The sequence below is a fragment of the Pongo abelii genome, chromosome 7 (assembly GCF_028885655.2).
Source record: "Pongo abelii isolate AG06213 chromosome 7, NHGRI_mPonAbe1-v2.0_pri, whole genome shotgun sequence".
NCBI lineage: Eukaryota > Metazoa > Chordata > Mammalia > Primates > Hominidae > Pongo > Pongo abelii.
Genome location: NC_071992.2, coordinates 159215679 through 159234799, shown reverse-complemented (window position 1 = coordinate 159234799; position 19121 = coordinate 159215679). Strand labels below are relative to the sequence as shown.

Sequence of the window (19121 nt, the reverse complement as noted above, 5' to 3'; positions counted from 1 at the left end):
GCTATCCAGTGAGAGTGGAGTCCTGCCGTCCTGGGCTTGGGGTTAGAGTGGAGTAGATTTGGGAGTGCCTCGCTCCCTCACCCCAGGCTAAACCCTACTACCCCACCCCCACTGGCCCTTATCACGGAACAGGCCCTCCCACCTCCAGCCAACTGTCAGGCCTGAAGGGCACAGGGGCCCAGGCCCCCTGGGCAGCTGCTTCTCCTGAAGCAGCCAGAGTGGGAGTTGGGGCTGGGGCACACGAGGAGCCCCCCACCCCAGAGCGTGAGTTGGGAAACCTCAGAGAAAGGACATCCCGGCTGAGACGTGGAGGCTGTGCGGGGTGGAGGAAGGGAGGAGGTGCCCTTGGCAAAGACGGCTGCAGCAGGCCTTCTGGAATAGGGAGAGGGGTGAGGCGGCATCCTCACCCTCGCCCTCATACATGCCCCTGGGCCAGTGGCCCGGCCTGCCCCGCTCTAGGAAACCCCCAGTTCTGGCAGGGAACACTACCTCCAGCTCCTCTGGGCCACTGGGTACCCAGCACACAAGGCAGGGTGCTGGGGAGAGATGCCGGGAGTAGGATGAATCAAACTGAGGTGATGGGCAGCTGTGGCCACCCATCTCAGGGTGGACATGGAAACTAGGTAAATGATGTTTGTGGAAGTTGCTCACTCACTAGGCGAACATTGCATCATGGCTGAGCTTCGGGCTGCGAGGTGAATGAGACTCCCACATAAGCCTGGCACTCCCCTCGGAGAGGCCAAAGTGAGTCAACACCTGCAGCACCCAGACCCCCCCCCCAATGAGTTAGCACCTGCCATGAAACACACCGCCAGGCCCTTTCCTTGGCCTTTTTTGCTCTCACCTTGGCAATGTTCTCATAAAGAATCAGCACAGGAGAAAGCTGAGGCAATTGTTAAGCTGCTCCACAAGGAGCGGGTGTCTCAGGCAGGGCCGCCAGACACGCAGGTGCAGGACAACTTTCAGAGTAGCCCCGGGCACAGAAGAAGACATAAACGGGGGCGCTGGAGATACCCAGATAAGCTCAAGAGTTGAGGTGACAATGGAGCGCTTCTCAGATCTGCGGGAGAGGGACAGGGCTCACTGACAGCCGCCGCGGAGCACTGCGGAGAGAACAGGATAAGGCTGGATCCTCACCTCTCTCGCTAGAGCCAAAGGCATGCCAACTGAATGAGAGGTTTCGATGTAAAAAGAGGAGGTTTTTAAATGCTAGATAATTCAGAATAGAAAAGCAAGACACGTTCCTGAAAGGACTGAACAGAGTTGCTGTAAACACAGCAATTCCACCCCCGCCTCCCCGCCGGGCCAAATTCCACCCCCAGGCCAAATTCCACCCCCAGGCATGGCCCAAGAAGAGTAAACACGAGTCCACACAAAAGCCTGTGCACAAACATTCACAGTGGCATTATTCATAGCAGACAAAAGGCGGGAAAAACCCAAATGCCCATCAATTGATGGACGGGTCGACAGAGATGACAGACCCATACCACGGAATGTTATTCAGCCACATAAAGGAATGAAGCCCCGACCCACGCCAAAACACAGGGGAGTCTTGAAAACACGACGCTAAGTGAGACAGAAGCCGCGCACAACAGGCCAAGCAGTGTACAATTCTATTTCTCAGAAGTGGCCGGAATAGGGAGCTCTATAGGGAGGAAAAGGAGATGAGTGGTTGCTAGGGGGTGGCAGGGATTATTAAGAAATAGGGAAAGTCCGGGCGTGGCGGCTCACGCCTGTATTCCCGGCACTTTGGGAGGCCGAGGAGGGTGGATCAAATGAGGTCAGGAGTTCAAGACCAGCCTGGGCAACATGGTGAGACCCCGTTTCTACTAAAAATACAAAAATTAGCCAGGTGTGGTGGCGCATGCCCATAATCCTAGCCACTTGGGAGGCTGAGGCACGAGAATCACTTGAACCAGGGAGGCAGAGGTTGCAGTGAGCTAAGATCGTGCCACTGCACCCCAGCCTGGGCAATGGAGCGAGACTCCATCTTAAAAAACAAACAAACAAACAAAAAGAAATAGGGAAAAGCCAGAGTACTTTTCCTGCTCTCACACAATACAGTACTTCACCCCATCACCAAAGTGTGTGTATTTCTCTCCACCAGCAACCAAGCCACACTGGAGTGGACACCAACTGGGTGTCCTCAATTCAATTCCGACCCCATTCCCATGGAGGTCACGTCAGATCTCGCAGGTGGAGGGCTCAGTCCCACGCAGTGAGCCCCACTTCCAATGCCAGTCGCAAGCCCCAGGTGTAGCCTGTGCTTCTGACCGACCTGCCATGAATCAGGGTTCCCACAACCCCCTCCTCGGGTTTGATGACTTGCTGGAGCGGCTCACAGAACTCAGGGACACACTGACCTGCGTTTACCCATTTATGACACAGGCTGCCACAAAGCTGCAGATGCATAGCAGGTGGAGGAGACGCGTGGGGCAGGCACGGGGAGGGGCGCGGAGCTTCCAGGCCCTCCCAGCACCACCCCCAGACACCTGCGCATGTTCTGCTATCGGAAGCTCCCTGAACCCTGTCCTTGTGGAAAATTTACGGAGGCTTCATTACGTAGGCATGATGGATTAAACTACTGGCCACTGACCAACCCAACCTGCAGCCACCTCCCCTCCCCTGAAGGCTGGGGGTGAGGCTGAAGTCCCTGCTCTCTAATCCCATTGTCCCTCATCCTGAAGCTCCCTGGGGACCCCCAGTCACCAGTCCTCTCCTTAGCGTACAAAAGATGCCCTTGCCACTCCAGAGATTCCAAGGGTTTTAAGAGCTGTATGTCAGGAAACCAAAATATCCATCTCACAATCTCACAATCTCACAAAATAACCATTTCACGTTCTCACAGGAATGGAGCAACAATAGCGCTAAAGCGTTCAAGGTTTCTTTTCAAGATGATGAAAATGGGCTAAAACTGTGAATATACTTAAAACCACTGAATTACACACTTTAAACGGGTGGATTGTATGGTACGTGAAGTATATTCAACAAAGCTGTTAAAAATTTTTTTTAAAACAAAAGACACAAAACGAGGATTGGCATTCATAAATACTACCTAAAAATCTAAAAAAAAAAAGAAAAGAAAAAAAGAATAAACAAACTGAAGGACAAGACAAACAAGGAAATATTTGCCACGCATGTAACAAGCGATGATTCCCTCCACACATAATGTCCACAAAAAGAGTCAAACTGTAAAATATTTGAAGACATTTATTCTGAGCCAAATATAAGGGGCCATAGCCCATGACACAGCCCTCAGGAGACCCTGAGAACATGTGCCCAAGGTGGCCGGGGCACAGTCTGGTTTTAGGGAGACTGAAGACATCAATCAAATACATGCAAGGTGTACATTGGCTCCATCCGGAAAGGCAGGACAACTCCAGGGGACGAGGTGGGGGCGGGGCGGGGGGGGGCGGGATTCCAGGCTTTAGGTAGATTTTTAAATTTTCTGATTGGCAATTGGTTGAAAGAGTTAAGATTATCTAAAGACCTGGAATCAATGGAAAGGAATGTGTGGATTATAAGAGGTATGGAGACCAGGGTTTTATCATCAGATGAAGCCTCCAGGTAGCAGGCTTCCGAGACAATAGATGGTAAATGTTTCTCCTCAGACTGAAGGTCTGTGTTGATGTTAATGCTGGTCAGCTGTTCCTGAATTCCAGGAGGGAGGAGGGATGATGAGGCTGTCCAACCCTTTCCCGGCATGGTCCGAACCAGTTTTTCAGGTTCACTTTGGAACACCCTAGCCAAGAAGAGGGTCCATTCAGATGGTTGTGGAGGGCCTTAGAATTTTATTTTTGGGTCAAATGGTATTTCTAGTTCTAGATCCCTGAGGAATCGCCACACTGACTTCCACAATGGTTGAACTAGTTTACAGTCCCACCAACAGTGTAAAAGTGTTCCTATTTCTCCACATCCTCTCCTTCGTAGGGACATGGATGAAATTGGAAATCATCATTCTCAGTAAACTATCGCAAGGACAAAAAACCAAACACCGCATGTTCTCACTCATAGATGGGAATTGAACAATGAGAACACATGGACACAGGAAGGAGAACATCACACTCTGGGGCCTGTTGTGGGGTGGGGGGAGGGGGAAGGGATAGCATTAGGAGATATACCTAATGCTAAATGACGAGTTAATGGGTGCAGCACACCAACATGGCACGTGTATACATACATAACTAACCTGCACATTGTGCACATGTACCCTAAAACTTAAAGTATAATAATAATTTAAAAAAAGAAAAAAAAAGAATTTTATTTTTGGTTTACAGTAAATAATCCTTCCAGATTCCCAAAGAGCAGCAGATATGAGCAGCAGGTTTCCAGAAAAAGCCATTCAAGTGGCCAAGCCAAGGAGAGGAAATTCAACTGTACTGGGAATCAGAGAGGTGCCAAGCAGAATTGCAAACCCCCAAGCAGGAGAGCTACCAGGCCACGCGGCGAGAAAGGACACAGGCCAACCTCGGTGCTGTCACAGATGCAGCCCTTGCAGGACAGATCAGCCTTGTCCAGGAAAGTTCAAAATGCCACTAGCATTTTGTTGAATGCTGGCTCCCTAAAATGTCACCAAAAACCCAAGGACCGGTCACCCCAGCTCCCTCCAGCACTCCTGGGATTTGAGTCTGATTTGAGGTAGGTCTTCCAATGAGGGAGCTCCGTTAGGGTTGAGCCAGGACTCGGAAAAAGTAGTTTGGAATTTTGAGGCCATGGGTTCTGAGTCTTGAGGTATCCCCTAACGGTTTCTATTGAAGAGTCAATAGGCCTTTCGGGAAGATCCTCAATAAATGATAGCTATTTGCTGCTTTATCGTCCTGAAAGCGTGAAGCTCACGAATGAAGATGCAGGGTGGAAAGTCATGGTCTAGGCCAAGTGCAGTGTCTCACCCCTGTAATCCCAGCACTTTGGGAGGCCGAGGTGGGCGGATCACTTGAGGTCAGGAGTTCAAGACCAGCCTGGCCAACATGGTGAAACTCCATCTTTACTAAAAATAGGAAAATTAGCCGGGCATGCTGGCATGCGCCTCTAATCCCATCTACTCAGGAGGCTGAGGCAGGAGAATCACTTGAATCCAGGAGGCAGAGGTTGCAGTGAGCCCCATCTCTACTAAAAATATGAAAATTAGCCGGGTGTAGTGGCATGCACCTATAATCCCAGCTGCTCAGGAGGCTGAGGCAGGACAGTCACTGAGGCAGAGGTTGCAGTGAGCTGAGATAGCACTGTTGCACTCCAGCCTTTGACAGAAGGAGACTTTGACAGAAGGAGACTCTGTCAAAAAAGAAAGGGAAGGGGAGGGGAGGGGAGGGGAGGGGATCGTGGTCCCATGAACAGTGAGCCCTGTGGTGGAGTTGGCTCCGGTTCTCAGTGTGAACAAGCCCTGCTCCTACCTGCTGCTCCTAACAGGGCAGGAGGCAAAGAATATGCACAGACAGATGTTCCCTGCAGTTTTCCCATCATGAAGCTGCAGGTGAGCTAACCTGCGTGAGTGCAGAGGGTGGCACTGGAGGGCACATCCCTTCTGGAAGTGCAGAGGAAGGGCACTGGAAGGGCACATCCCTTCTGGAAGGACACGGGAGACCTCTTTCCAACGTACAACCCTTGGTGCTGTTTGTGCCTCCACTTCCTTTTCAACATAGGAACATTGGTTTAGGAGCCATCGGTCTGCCCTGCTGGATGACCCGGAGAGCCGGAGCCCAGGTGGGGCAGCCCTTGAGACTGCCGGGAGGAGACCACCCTGAGGCAGACTGCGCAGGAAGGCTCGCTGGGCCCTGGAGCTGCAGTGGCAGAGAGAGCTCCTCTGGGTTCTGGGCAAGGGTGGGCGTTGCCAACATAAATTGGGAGGGACTGTGCAGGGGACAAAGCCACAGAGGGGAACAGTGCGAGCTCCTACAGGGCTCTGCGTGTCAGACTCAGGATTGTGTCTCCTGCCCACTCAGCACCTCTAACCTGACTCCTTCCAGCCAGCCCCCAGGCCTCGCTGGACGCTGCCAGCCCTCCCTGAGCCTTGCTGGCATCTAGCCTGGAAGGGTGCCCCAGGCTTGAACTTTTGACACTTCCTTTTCCTCGTCCACCCAGGAAGCTGCCCGAATAGAGGAGTTCCTTTTTTGGAGGCAAAAAACCAAAGAGGCCGTCCCATATGAGTGTGATCAGAAACTGTCCTGCCCCAGGCTTGGCCACAGCCTCCCACATGGGGCCTGGGGACCCCTGCCCCGAAGCAGAGGTGCTCACAGCACAAAACGTAGACGGGGTTAGAGGATGGAGGAGAAGCCACCAAGAGCAGAGCAGGTGGGGCTGTGCACAGGCAGGGCATCCCTGGGTGCAGGGGAGAGGCCCCCAGTGCTGCCCCTGTGGCACCTCACTGTGGCTTGGGGCCAGTGGGGAGCCCAGCCTGTGTTGATGGAAGGCCCAGGCCTCCACCCACAACCTTGCCAGAGCACCGCCTGGCACTGCAGGGGTTGGAAAACCACAGCTCCCTTTCCCAGGGGCCCTGGACCCTAGGGGCGACTTCTATTTCCTGAATATGGAAGGCAGGAATCCAGGCAAGGCACCTACTTCTCTGCTGGCTGTGTGGGGTCCTGGCTCGCGGGGCTTCTGGGCCGCAGGCCACCTTGCAAAGGTGCACATGTGAAGGCAGTGGCTCCTGCATAGGCCCCGCCCACCACCTCCCTGATAAGCAGTGGGCGTGGGGTCTCGTTCCAGGAGTCTTTCCTCAAGACTCATTGAGGCCATCAGAAGGCATTACCTACGAGTGACCCTTGAGGGTCAGATTCTGGAACTGGTCATCTGACCTCTGAGGGTCCCATCAGCTGAGAAGATGGGCAGCAACAAATCAGCTTCCAAATCCCTCCCTGGGATGAGGTGGCCATGGAAGGTGAGGCTTTGGGGACGGCGTGTGGCTGCACTTCATCATAAGGGTGGGAAGGGGGAAGGCAAGAGCAGAGGCCAGAAGTCACCTCCAGTGAACCTCAGCACTTGTGGAGAGAATGATAAAGTCGGGGGTTTTACTGTTTGGTGCAAGATGCAGCCAGGGATGGAACATGTCTGCTAGTGGCAGAAAAGGAAGACAGAGACTGAAACTGGAGGAGGGTGCAGTGCGCGTGGCTGACTGGCAGGTGGAGGGGTCACCCAAGGAGGAATGGGGGCCCTAAGGCAGACAGCAGCCTCCGCAGATGCCAGCAAGGAAACAGGGATGTCAGCCCTGCAACCTCAAGGACCCGGATTCTGTCAATGCCTGAGTGAGGCTGAAGATTCCTTCCGGAGCCTCCAGGTGGAGTCCAGCCCCACCACACCTCGATTGTGGCCTGTGGGACCCTGAGCAGAGAGCCCAGCCAAACCCACATGGCAAGAAAGACCTGAGCTAAAAATGGGTGTTGTTTTAAACCACTAAGTGTAGGGTGATTTGCTACCCAGCAACAGACACTAGTGCAGCTTGAGGCTCTGACGAAGCTGGTGGCCGCGTTGAATAGGCCCACGTGGCTGGGAGCTGAGGGCGGCCTCCACCAACCGACAGTGAGGAACAGAATTTGGCCAACTCCACACCAGTTTAGAAGCAGATCCTCCCCAAGCTGAGCCTTGAGATGATTATGGCTCAGCCAAAGCCTGTATTGTAGCCTGGGAGTGACCCGGCAGCAACATGAAGCCGTGCCCAGACTCTGAAACAGAAACAGTGACACAGCAAGTGTGGGCGGCCCCAGGATACTGACTGACCACAGGGCCAGAGCAGACACAGAACACTGGGTGATGATGGGACACCAGATGACCACGGACAGACCCTGGTAGCAAGGGACATGGCAGATCATGGAACCTGAGCTCCCATCCCACCCTGGGTACCATCCGACCCACTGACCTGTCAGCAGAAACTGCCAGGGACCAGGGTGTGGCCTCTCTTCACTGCTGCCCTCCCCCACCAGAGTGCCTCTAGGTGACAGACTTGAATCTTCACCCTAGCCCATGGAGAGGGATCTGGGGAAGGTCCTGGAGAAGGGCTTCACAGCAGGGGTCCAGTGTGCCCAGAAAAGAGGCAGTGGTGTGGGAGCAGGTGTGAGGGCCCCATCTGATCCCTGGATCACAGTTCAGGGGTAATTTCTTGAAGTCAGCAGCTCTGGTGGCAGCCTGACAATTCCTCAGTTTAGCAGCAGCATTACTGTGGTTGGAGGTCATCCCTAGAGGCTGTCTCTGGTCTCACGCTGAGCCCTGATCCTAGTTACACACTGATTCCAATACAAGTCACAAGCTGAACTATGACATTTGTTACATGCTGAGCCCTGCTCCTGATCACACACTGAGCCTTGATCCTGGTTACAAGCTGAGCCCTGACATTTGTTACATGCTGAGCCCTGCTCCTAATCACACACTGAGCCCTGATCTTAGTCACAAGCTGAGCCCTGACATTTGTTACATGATGAGCCCTGTTCCTGATCACACACTGAGCCCTGATCCTGATTACAAGCTGAGCCCTGACATTTGTTACATGCTGAGCCCTGCCCCTGATCACACACTGAGCCCTGATCCTGATTACAAGCTGAGCCCTGACATCTGTTACATGCTGAGCCCTGATCCTGATTACAAGCTGAGCCCTGCCATTGTTACATGCTGAGCCCTGTTCCTGATCACATATTGAGCCCTGATCCTGATTACAAGCTGAGCCCTGACATTTGTTACATGCTGAGCCCTGCTCCTAATCACACACTGAGCCTTGATCCTGGTTACAAGCTGAGCCCTGACATTTGTTACATGCTGAGCCCTGCTCCTAATCACACACTGAGCCCTGATCTTAGTCACAAGCTGAGCCCTGACATTTGTTACATGATGAGCCCTGTTCCTGATCACACACTGAGCCCTGATCCTGATTACAAGCTGAGCCCTGACATTTGTTACATGCTGAGCCCTGCTCCTGATCACACACTGAGCCCTGATCCTGATTACAAGCTGAGCCCTGACATTTGTTACATGCTGAGCCCTGCTCCTGATCACACACTGAGCCCTGGTCCTGATTACAAGATGAGCCCTGACATTTGTTATGTGCTGAGCCCTGTTCCTGATCACACATTGAACCCTGATCCTGATTACAAGATGAGCCCTGAGATTTGTTATGTGCTGAGCCCTGTTCCTGATCACACATTGAGCCCTGATCCTGATTACAAGCTGAGCCCTGACATTTGTTACATGCTGAGCCCTGCTCCTGATCACACACTGAGCCTTGATCTTAGTCACAAGCTAAGCCCTGACATTTGTTACATGCTGAGCCCTGCTTCTGATCACATGCTGAGCCTTCATCTTGGTCCCAAGCTGAGCCCTGCTCCTGATCACACACTGAGCCCTAATCCTGATTACAAGCTGAGCTCTGACATTTGTTACATGCTGAGCCCTGCTCCTGATCGCACACTGAGCCCTGATCCTGGTCACAAGGTGAGCCTTGCTCCTGATCACACATTGACTCTGATCCTGATCACGTGCTGAGCTCTGACATTTGTAACTGATCTTGATAATAGACTGATCCCGGATTCTGGTCACGCGCTGAGCCCTGACCCAGAAGTTCCTGGTGGAACTGAGGAGGGAAGGGTGTGGTCTTCTTGGAACACAATCCTCCCAAACAAAGCCAGCCCAGACCCTGGCTAGGCCACATTTTTCCACACCCCAATCAGGCAGCTGCAACTTTGCAGAAAGGCTTAGCCTGGATCTCTCCAGTGGGGGTCAGGCAGAAATTCTAGGAGGAGCTGAATGCCTGGGGGCCAGGCGTGTATTCTGGGTAGAAGGCGCAGGTGGGGCCCCTGGGTCTGAGGACAGGAAGGAGCTGGGCCATGCCATGGCAGAGGAATTGGGTCAGGCCTCAAGAGGAACCCAGGGTGTGTAGGGTGGGGTGTCTAATCCAGTTAGCTGCACCCAGCATCAATGGCCAATTGCAGTGTGGCTGAGTGGCACCATGCAAAACAAGACAGGCTTGCTGCTGTTCGGCCTTCACCCAGCCCTGGCTGGGCAGCCTTGCCTAAGTCAATTACTTCTCAGAGCCACAGTTCCCTTATGCAAAATAAATTCATTAGCACTGTGCACCTCTGAAGCTGCAGTGAGGAAAAGGGAGATCCGCTAGGCTAAGTCTCTGACACAAATGGGGCGCTAGGGAATCCTTGGTGCCCCACTCACCACCCCTGCACACTCCACCCCCACCTAGTGCTCAGGGAGACACAGGCTCTCCCAGCCGCTGGGGCGAAGACCAGATCCCAAACAGAGCTGATCCAGCAGGAAAGCGTGGGGACACCAAAAGGGCCATGGCAGGGAGGGGGTGCGGGCAGGAGAGTTCAGTCGACCAAAGACAGAATTTCAACCACTGGGACAGAAGAGGGAAGGACATTCCTAGCAGTGGGAACAGCAGGAGCAAAGACCAGGAGGAGGTGGGATTTGGGCGTTCAGGCTGAAGAGCTCCAGTGTGAGTCTGGGCTTAGCTGAGATCACGGCCTTGACCGCCAGGGCCCAGGAAGACACAGGCTGCTTGTCACGCATCCATCCCCCCACCCCCACACCCTACACACTGGCAGCTGCAGGACTGGGAGCAGGGGGTGGCAGGATCACAGACCAGACACAACCTGGGGAGGCCGGAGCAGGCAGTCTGGGGGGATGTCCATGGGGGGAGCGGGGAGCTGAACAGGAGATGGTCTGAGTCATCCCAACTCAAAGTCACTGTCCCCTGTCTGAGCCCCGGGTAAGGAACTTTCCCTCAGTTTCCTTACCTGCAAGGAGATGACAAGCCCTGCCTGAGGGCAGCTTCATCAGAAGGTTAGAGATGAAGGTACCCAGCTGGCAGGTGGCTGGGGGCATGGGATTAGCACCCCCAAGAGACCCCAGCTCCTCCCCACCCCACTCTCCATCCAGGATCTTCTCTGCTGACCCAGTAGTTTTTGGCGTTTGTCTCCTTAAGCCTCTGAGCAAACCCTGTAGCTGGCTGTCCGGGTGGCAGTTCAGTCCCAGGCCCCCAACACCCAGCCTGACTACTCGAAGGAGCTCGGAGGTGGGACCAAGGTCCTCCTGGGAAGATTCCAGCCCAGAATCTTGGAAGATCCAGCACATAGATCTGCCTTGGAACACAGATGACCTGAGGCAGGAGGGATCCCTGAGGAGCCAGCAGCAGAGAGTGGCCCGTCACACTCCCGTGCCCCCTTCCAAGCAGTCTGGGGGGTCCCTGGGCTGCCTGGGGTGAGCCAGTGGGGGCTGTCCTGGATGAGGGGAGTGGAGAGAAGAGCCGAGGCATCCCGGATGAGGGGGGTGGGGAGAAGAGCCCAGGCATAGGGTGTGTAGGAGTCAAGGAGGGTCCCCACAAAGGGAAGAGGGGGCAGCCCCAGGCCATGGTGGTGGAGGCGGGGAGCTGGAGGGGTCAGGAAAGGGCAGGGAGGGGACCGGCCTGATACTGGAGGAATGAGAAAGGGACAGGGAGGGTCCCAGGCGGGTGGGGTGGGCCTAGAGGGCCAGGCTGGGAGTGGCAGGAGCAGCCTGGAAGGATGGGGAGCCCCTGAAGGGGCGGGGTCTTCACACCTCCACCCTGGGGAAACTTGATCCCACTAATCCGCTCAGCAGACCGGTCTGTCACCACCTCACTTGGTGTCTGCTGTCCCTGCCAGGCAAGCCTAGGGTGAGAGCACAGAGGAGTGGGCTGGGACCATGCGGGGGACACGGCTGGCGCTCCTGGCGCTGGTGCTGGCTGCCTGCGGAGAGCTGGGTGAGGTGTGGAACCCACAGGGGAGCTGGGGCGGAGGGAGATGCCACCCACTGACATTCACACTGTTCCCGGGAGGGCGCCCCAGGAAGGGGCCTCAGAGGCAGGAGAAGCCAGAGCAGCGGGGCCGGGGGTGTGGCCCACCCCTGGCCATAAGGAGGGGAGGGTGGAGAGGGAGAAAGGGGCGGGCGGTGAGGGGGGTGCCTAATGAGGGTGAGCAGAGGGTGGCCTTCGAGGTGGGTGGGGGCCCAGCCAGCCACATCCCTGAGCACCAGCCTGGGTGTCACACTTTATGGGGGGCTGTGGGCACCCAGAAGGGCCTTGAGTGGGGGAAGGAAGGGGACCCCAGGGAGGCTCTGAGGCTGGGGTGGCAGTAGGGATGGAGAGGAGTGGGGAAACCAGACACATGGGGTGGGGTGACTCCCTGATGTGGGGCCTGAAACAACCATCAGGGGCAATGTCCTGGACTCAACCAGAAGCAGCTTGGCCCAGAGGCCCCTGGCGGATGGCTCTGCCCATTTCCCAGAAACAGGTGCACCAGAGAGAGGCAGAGGTCCTGCTGCGTCCCCACAGTGGGGACAGAGGGGTCGGGCCTAGCTGTGCAGCTGGCTGCCCCGGTCAGCTGGAGCCAGCCAGACCCACCTGGGCTGCTGCGGTTGGGGCCGGGGTCACTGGAGCAGGAGGGAATTGGAGCCTCTCCAGTCTCCACCTCTGCCAGCCTGCAAGTCCCTGTGGGAGAGGAGTGGGCACCCAGACACAGCCCGGATGCAGCCTGGCACACCCTGCATTCCATGGGCCTCCTGGCCTGATCCCTTAACCTCCACAGCAGCACTTCCCTGATGGGGAAACTGAGGGGTAACCTGCCCCCAGCCACGCCCCCACCCAAGGCTTCCTGCCCGAGGTGCCTCTTGCTATGAAGATGCCAGGGCCTCGGTCCCCCTGAGTCTCCCAAACACTTACAAAGGGGCTTGGCTTGGCTCCGCCCAGGCCTTGCAGGCTGGATCCCCACCCCCAGCAGCCGACTCTGCCTCTGGGATGCAGGGCCCCGAGGCTGAGCCCGGTCTGTCCCCAGCCCCAGGCTCCTGGTATTGCTCCTGAGTTCTGGCTGGTGGGCATCTCGACCCTGGCCAGTGTCACTGTCCTCTTCAGACCTGGGCTTCCAGGACTGTCTCTGGGCTTGGGAGGGGTGGAGCCTGCCTGACTGCCCTTGTCCCTTCTCCCCAGTGCCGGCCCTGCGCTGCTACGTCTGTCCGGAGCCCACAGGAGTGTCCGACTGTGTCACCATTGCCACCTGCACCACCAACGAAACCATGTGCAAGACCACACTCTACTCCCGGGAGATAGGTCAGTGGGCACGGAAGGCGGGCAGGGCTGGGTTCCCGGTCAGAGCCACCTCCAGCCCAGTCACACTCTACTCCCGGGAGATAGGTCAGTGGGCACGGAAGGCGGGCAGGGCTGGGTTGCCGGTCAGAGCCACCTCCAGCCCAGTCACACTCTACTCCCGGGAGATAGGTCAGTGGGCACGGAAGGCGGGCAGGGCTGGGTTCCCGGTCAGAGCCACCTCCAGCCCAGTCACACTCTACTCCCGGGAGATAGGTCAGTGGGCACGGAAGGCGGGCAGGGCTGGGTTGCCGGTCAGAGCCACCTCCAGCCCAGTCACACTCTACTCCCGGGAGATAGGTCAGTGGGCACGGAAGGCGGGCAGGGCTGGGTTCCCGGTCAGAGCCACCTCCAGCCCAGTCACACTCTACTCCCAGGAGATAGGTCAGTGGGCACGGAAGGCGGGCAGGGCTGGGTTCCCGGTCAGAGCCATCTCCAGCCCAGTCACCACCAGCCAGCTTGGCCCCAGTGCACAGCCACCACCTCACCCATCTCCAGAAATGGCTTTCTGCCTGAGCTAGGCCTCTCTCTGCGCTCCCCTTTCTTCCCCTCTCCCTCATGTCCTTCAGTGGGAACACATCTGCAGCCTCGTTTTGGGGGGAGGGGAGAAGGTGGGCGCACTTACAGGCTTTGGTTTCAATGGTCACCTGGGGGTGGGAACTGCCCCATCAGGCCGGGTGCAGAATGCCAGGTGTGTGCCTGGCACGTGGTAGACACCCAGACAACGTCGGTGGGAGGAAGGAGGAAGAGGAGGGCACTGGGCCAGGAGGGACAGAGACCCGGGTGGGTGACCCCAGAGTGAGGCCTCCATGAGGTGGTACCGGCAGGGACCAGGGCTTGGAGGCAGTGACCAGCCCTGACGGCTGACTCTTCCCGCACCCCACAGTGTACCCCTTCCAGGGGGACTCCACGGTGACCAAGTCCTGCGCCAGCAAGTGTGAGCCTTCAGATGTGGATGGCATCGGCCAGACCCGGCCCGTGTCCTGCTGCAACACTGAGCTGTGCAATGTAGACGGGGCGCCCTCTCTGAACAGCCTCCACTGCGGGGCCCTCCCGCTCCTCCCGCTCCTGAGCCTCCAACTCTAGAGTCCCCGCCCTTCCCCATGGCCTTGCCCCAGCTGGCCCTGTGTAGCCCAACCCCGAATGCCTTAAAGAAGTGCCCCCTGCACCAGGACTCCTGAGTCTCCTTTCTGGGCACAGACCTGCCTTCCAGGGCAGAGAGAGGGGCCCCCAGCTGCATCTCTGACCCCGTCTATGTCCCCGTTCCTGTTTGTCTGTCTCTCTTCCTGCCTTCCTGTGATATTAAGCTCTATCCCATCGCGAGAACAGCCACTGGGCCTGGGACCCCCACACAAACCATGCAGATCTCTGCCCTCAGGGGATGTGGGGACCTGACCAGGGTGGGGCAGCAGCTGAGACCCATGGGCAAGGGAGCACCACATCTACCAGGGTGAAGTCAGGGCCAGCTCCTTAGAGGAGGGGGCATTAGGGCCAAGCCTTGAATGATGGAGAGATCTGGCAGGCCTTGAGGAGGGCAAGGCATGTCAGGTGGAAGGAAGGTCAAGGCAGTGACCAGGAGCTGGGGTTGTCTTCTGGAGCACCCCACTACCCACCTCCCCAGCCTGAGCAGGGCCTTGCCCCAAGGCTGATGGTGGAGGCTGCTTTGAGGAGGAGGCCATGGGCCGGATCCCAATGAGTCCACTGCCTGCCTCCCCGGGCTCACCCCACATGTCCACCTCACATCCCTGCCCTCGCTCAGCTCTGCTCCCAGGGGTCAGGTGCCCAGGGGGTCAGATGCCCAGGGCAGCCACAAGTTCTGGTGCAGAAGGGGCCTTCATTTCACCTTGGCCCTAAGCCAGCACCCCAGTCCTCCAGGCAACTCTCCAAGGAGTCCTCTGCCCCAGAGGCTTCCAGGCTGAGACTCCCCATGATCACAGGCACGGACATGCATGCACACACATGCACGTGGTCCTAGAAACACACAAGGAACTCAAGGACATAAGGAAGGACAGGACCCAGTGGCCCTCCTACCCAGCGCCAGCCCCTCCCAAGGGCTGCCCAAGGGAGGTCGTGGCAGGAGATGGGCCCCAGCCTGGCCAGAAGAGGAGAATGTTCACCCTGGAATCTGCCACTCCTCCCGGACCCTGCAGACCCCCACTGAGCCTACCCACCTCACCCTCCCTGCTCCAGCAGCTGTTTCTGGGCCCCTGGGTGTCACCCTCCTGGGGCTAGACCTGTAGTCCACAGTGGGTGCTATGGTCCAGGGCCTGCTCCCAGGGGCCCCACCACCTGGAGCATAGCCACCATCTGTCAGAGACGCCTTGGTGGTAAAATGAGGGCAGCCTCCTGGAGAGGAAGGGGCCTGGGAGGCTGGGAACATTCTAGTGCTGTCTTGGATGCCCCATTCGGGCTGTGACCCTGAGCTCTGATTTTGTCAAGAGGGAGACATGCTCTCAGCCATCAAACATGTCACAGCTCTCAGCTGGCTTTTCTCAAGACTCCCACAAAGTGTCCTCAAAGCCTAGGCTGAGACTCTATTTACACACACACACACACACACCCTACAAACACACATGCATTTCACAACCCCTCACAGAGACTGGGAACAAGGCCTATCTGTGACCAGAGATCAGGACTCAGCCTGGAAACAGGATCAGGGCTCAGCCTGGAATCAGGATCAGGGCTTAGTCTTTGGCCAGTGATCAGGGCTCAGTCTGTAACCAGTGCCAGGCCTTGATCTATGATTGATGTTCTGGCTCCGTGTGTGAGCCTGTGGCTCAGCCACGGAGTATGACTCAGTCAAGGGCCAAGGATCAGGATTCAATCTGTAACTAGGGTCCACGCTCAGTGTGTGATTGTGTGATCAGGAAAAGGCTTCAGTCAATGATAGGGAAAGGGGCTCAGCTCAGGCCCAAGCACAGGCTATGAGTGAGGCCCAATCCAAGCCTTAGAGCCCTATCTTTGACCTTAGCCTCACCATCCATGATGCCACCTTTTGGGTACCTGTCCCTGAGATTCCCTATGACCCAAGTCCTTCATCCAGGCTTACTCCTCAGCTTGCCAGTGGGGTAGGAGAGGCTTATAGTGAGATGCCAGGGCAGGGACCCAGGGCCCCACCAGTGCAGTGCCCTGGGCAGTTTCACAGCCTGTAGAAATGGGCAGGGCAGGACATGGCTTGATGGGAAAAGGAAGAGCTAGTGGTTCCAGATTTTGGTTAGAAGAGGAGCCAGGAGCAGGCAGGCGAGGGGAGGAGTTGAACTCAGTGTCTGGTGGTGCAGACCACTCCCACCCCTGGCGGGCTGATGGAGTGGGCTCTGCTCCTCTCTAGGACCTGCTAGCTCTAGCACCCTCTGCCCTGGCCCCAATACATCTGGCCCTGAAATCAGAGGAATGATGAGACCACCTTGCCAGCTGTCCTCTTTTTCTCTCCTACTCCTGACCTCCCTAAGGCCACCTGCTGTGACCTTCCAGAACAGGATGAACACCTGCCACACTTCCTCAGGGAGCAGGGCCCAGCCCACCCCAAGGCAGGGATGTCTGGATCTCAAATGCAGACAAGAGAGCCAGGACAAGGCTGGAGCCCAGCACTAACCTTCAAGAGGACAAAGCACCCTCAGGACCTCAGCCACCACCTCCCATGTCTCAGCATTAGCAATCCCCCCACCCCACTGCCAGGACATCTTCCTCGGCCTCAGCCCTGTGCCCACTGTCATCATGCCATCTAAGCCACCAGGCAATGTCCCTGGGTAGCTATCACAGCCACCTCCAGCTCCTTGCCTCCCCCTCTCTACCCTAGCCCATTGTTAAATCCGCAGCCAAACCCGAGAGCTCACTCAGTGCCTGTCTATGCAAAAAACCTCAATCCTCCAAGGAAGTTGACTAGCTATCAGACTCGCCTGTGAGATGTGATTGGCTCTGCAGCCTGGATACAGGGTCAGAACCAAGGCTGGGGGTGTCAGACTGGCAAGTCCGAGCTCCCATGGAAGAAGGCCTGAAACAGGTCTGTCCCAGTGGGGCAGGTACTGCCCTGAGAAGGAGTAAGATTCCCATTCCCAGGGGTGTCCAAACCTGTGCTAAGTTCTGTCAGAGAGGCTGCAAGAGCATTTGTACCCTGGGGAGAAGTCAACCTGAATGCCCACAAATACCCATCTTGGGTCACCTTGGAAGAAACAACATTAAGCCTGTCTTTAAGTACTCATCCATCCATCCAGCCATCCATCCATCCATCCATCCCTCCTCCACCCACCCACTCATCCATCCATTTCCCATTTTAGCCATACATTATTCACCTATCCATCCTTCTACCCATATGTCCACCCACCCATCCATCACTCTCTCCATCCATCCACCCATCCCCTATCCATTTATCTATCCATCCATCCATTCACTCATCCATCCACCATCCATCCATCCACTCATTCATCCACCCATCCATCCATCTTCTGTCCAGTCTCCATTCATTCACTCATCCATTCATCCCCCATCCATCGACCCATCCACCCACCCCTGCATCTGTCCCTCTTCTGTCCCCCATCCATCCACCCACCCATCCATCCACTCACCCATCCATCCATGCATCCACCCACCCATCCATTCATCCATCCCCCATCCATCCACCCATGCACCTACCCATTTATCCATCTATCCCCCTTCCATCTACCCATCCATCCATCCATCCATCCTCCATCCATCCCCCATCTATCCATCCATCCATCCATCCATCCATCCATCCATCCATCCATCCTCCATCCATCCCCCATCTATCCATCCATCCATCCATCCATCCATCCATCCATCCTCCAGCAAATGCTGCTCAACAGTCAGCATGGTCAGACCCAGGCTGTGGGAGAAGGATTCTTAGAGAAATGGAAACATGTTCTACTTGAGGAGATGACAGTCCAGTAGTCCCTCAGGCCAGCCCAGACAGGGCAAGCATCAAACACCAACGGTGGTGGTGGGGCTTTTTGACTGCATGCTGAAGGCAGTGGAGAGCCAGGGAGCGTTTCTGGGAAGAGCAGTGCCATAGGCCAGTTTGCATTTTAGCTGGTCTGAGTGGAGGGTGGAGAGTGTAGTCAAGGAGAAAGGGCCGGGCCCCTGGGAAAGAGACCAGGCTGACATGGCAGATAGCTGGGGCTTGGTTTGAACTGGCTCAGTGCTGCAGGCCTATCATGGATGAGAACTCCGGGGTTTGGGGGATTGAGTTGCCCTCAAAAAACCTCGTCTCCTGGTTCCACATGTTGGGAAAAGGTGTGGATTCATGGAGAGGCAGGAGGAGGGGAGAGCAGTCGCCTAACTAGGGCATAAATTCTCCCTGCTTGAGTTTTGTCTGACACAGTGCTGCTTTTCCACCTGCCAATAGGGTGCTGGGCTCAGGGATGGGCCAAGTTAGTGCCCACTCTTCCCACACAGCGGAAAGGCTGCCTGTGCCCCTCTGCTGGCTGCTACTCCCGCCCAGAGCACCCTCTGAGGACTTCCCTCCCTTTCGAAGCCAATGCAAGCAGCAGCTGAGAGCAGTGCCCCTGTCCTCAGCATCCGCCCACCTCTGCCCCAAGTACACCTGCACTGTGCCCCTGACCAGTTTATAGATGAAAGAAAGTGGGGTGAGAGTCCTTGTGAGTAGACATGGGCTACACGGGAGGCCGGGTGGAGCTCAGGCTCCAGAACTGGACAGTCTCTGACTCCTCTCGAAACATCTGGGTGTGTCTGTGGACCAAGCCCTGGGGAGAGGCTGCTCTTGGTTGCCATCTGTGCACCAACCCATGTCAGTCCCTTTGTTTGATTTGCAGTAACTACGCCCTCCCTTGGCTTTCTTGCAACCATCCCACAGCCTCACACAACTCACCTCAGCCCACAAGGCCAGGTCACTTCAGCTTTCACAACTATAAACAGAAAACCAAACACTGGAGGGAAAAAGGGGCCACACCAAGGCCACAAATGGAGAGAGCAGTAGGCCAAGACCAGAATCCAGGATTCCTGGTGCCAGCCCAGAGCTCCTTCCAGCATCGAATTCTGCCTCGGAAGGGCCCACTCACTA

General features: G+C 56.3%; 1 protein-coding gene across 1 annotated transcript; it reads left to right on the top strand.

Moving 5' to 3' along the window:
• The first annotated feature begins 11572 nt into the window (after positions 1 to 11572).
• On the top strand, positions 11573 to 14296 carry LYPD2 (LY6/PLAUR domain containing 2). The gene is made up of 3 exons (XM_002819500.5): positions 11573 to 11710; positions 12932 to 13051; positions 13974 to 14296. Exons 1-3 carry the CDS (start codon positions 11653 to 11655, stop codon positions 14171 to 14173), a joined length of 378 nt encoding a protein of 125 aa, XP_002819546.1. The 5' UTR covers positions 11573 to 11652; the 3' UTR covers positions 14174 to 14296.
• The last annotated feature ends 4825 nt before the right edge of the window (positions 14297 to 19121 follow it).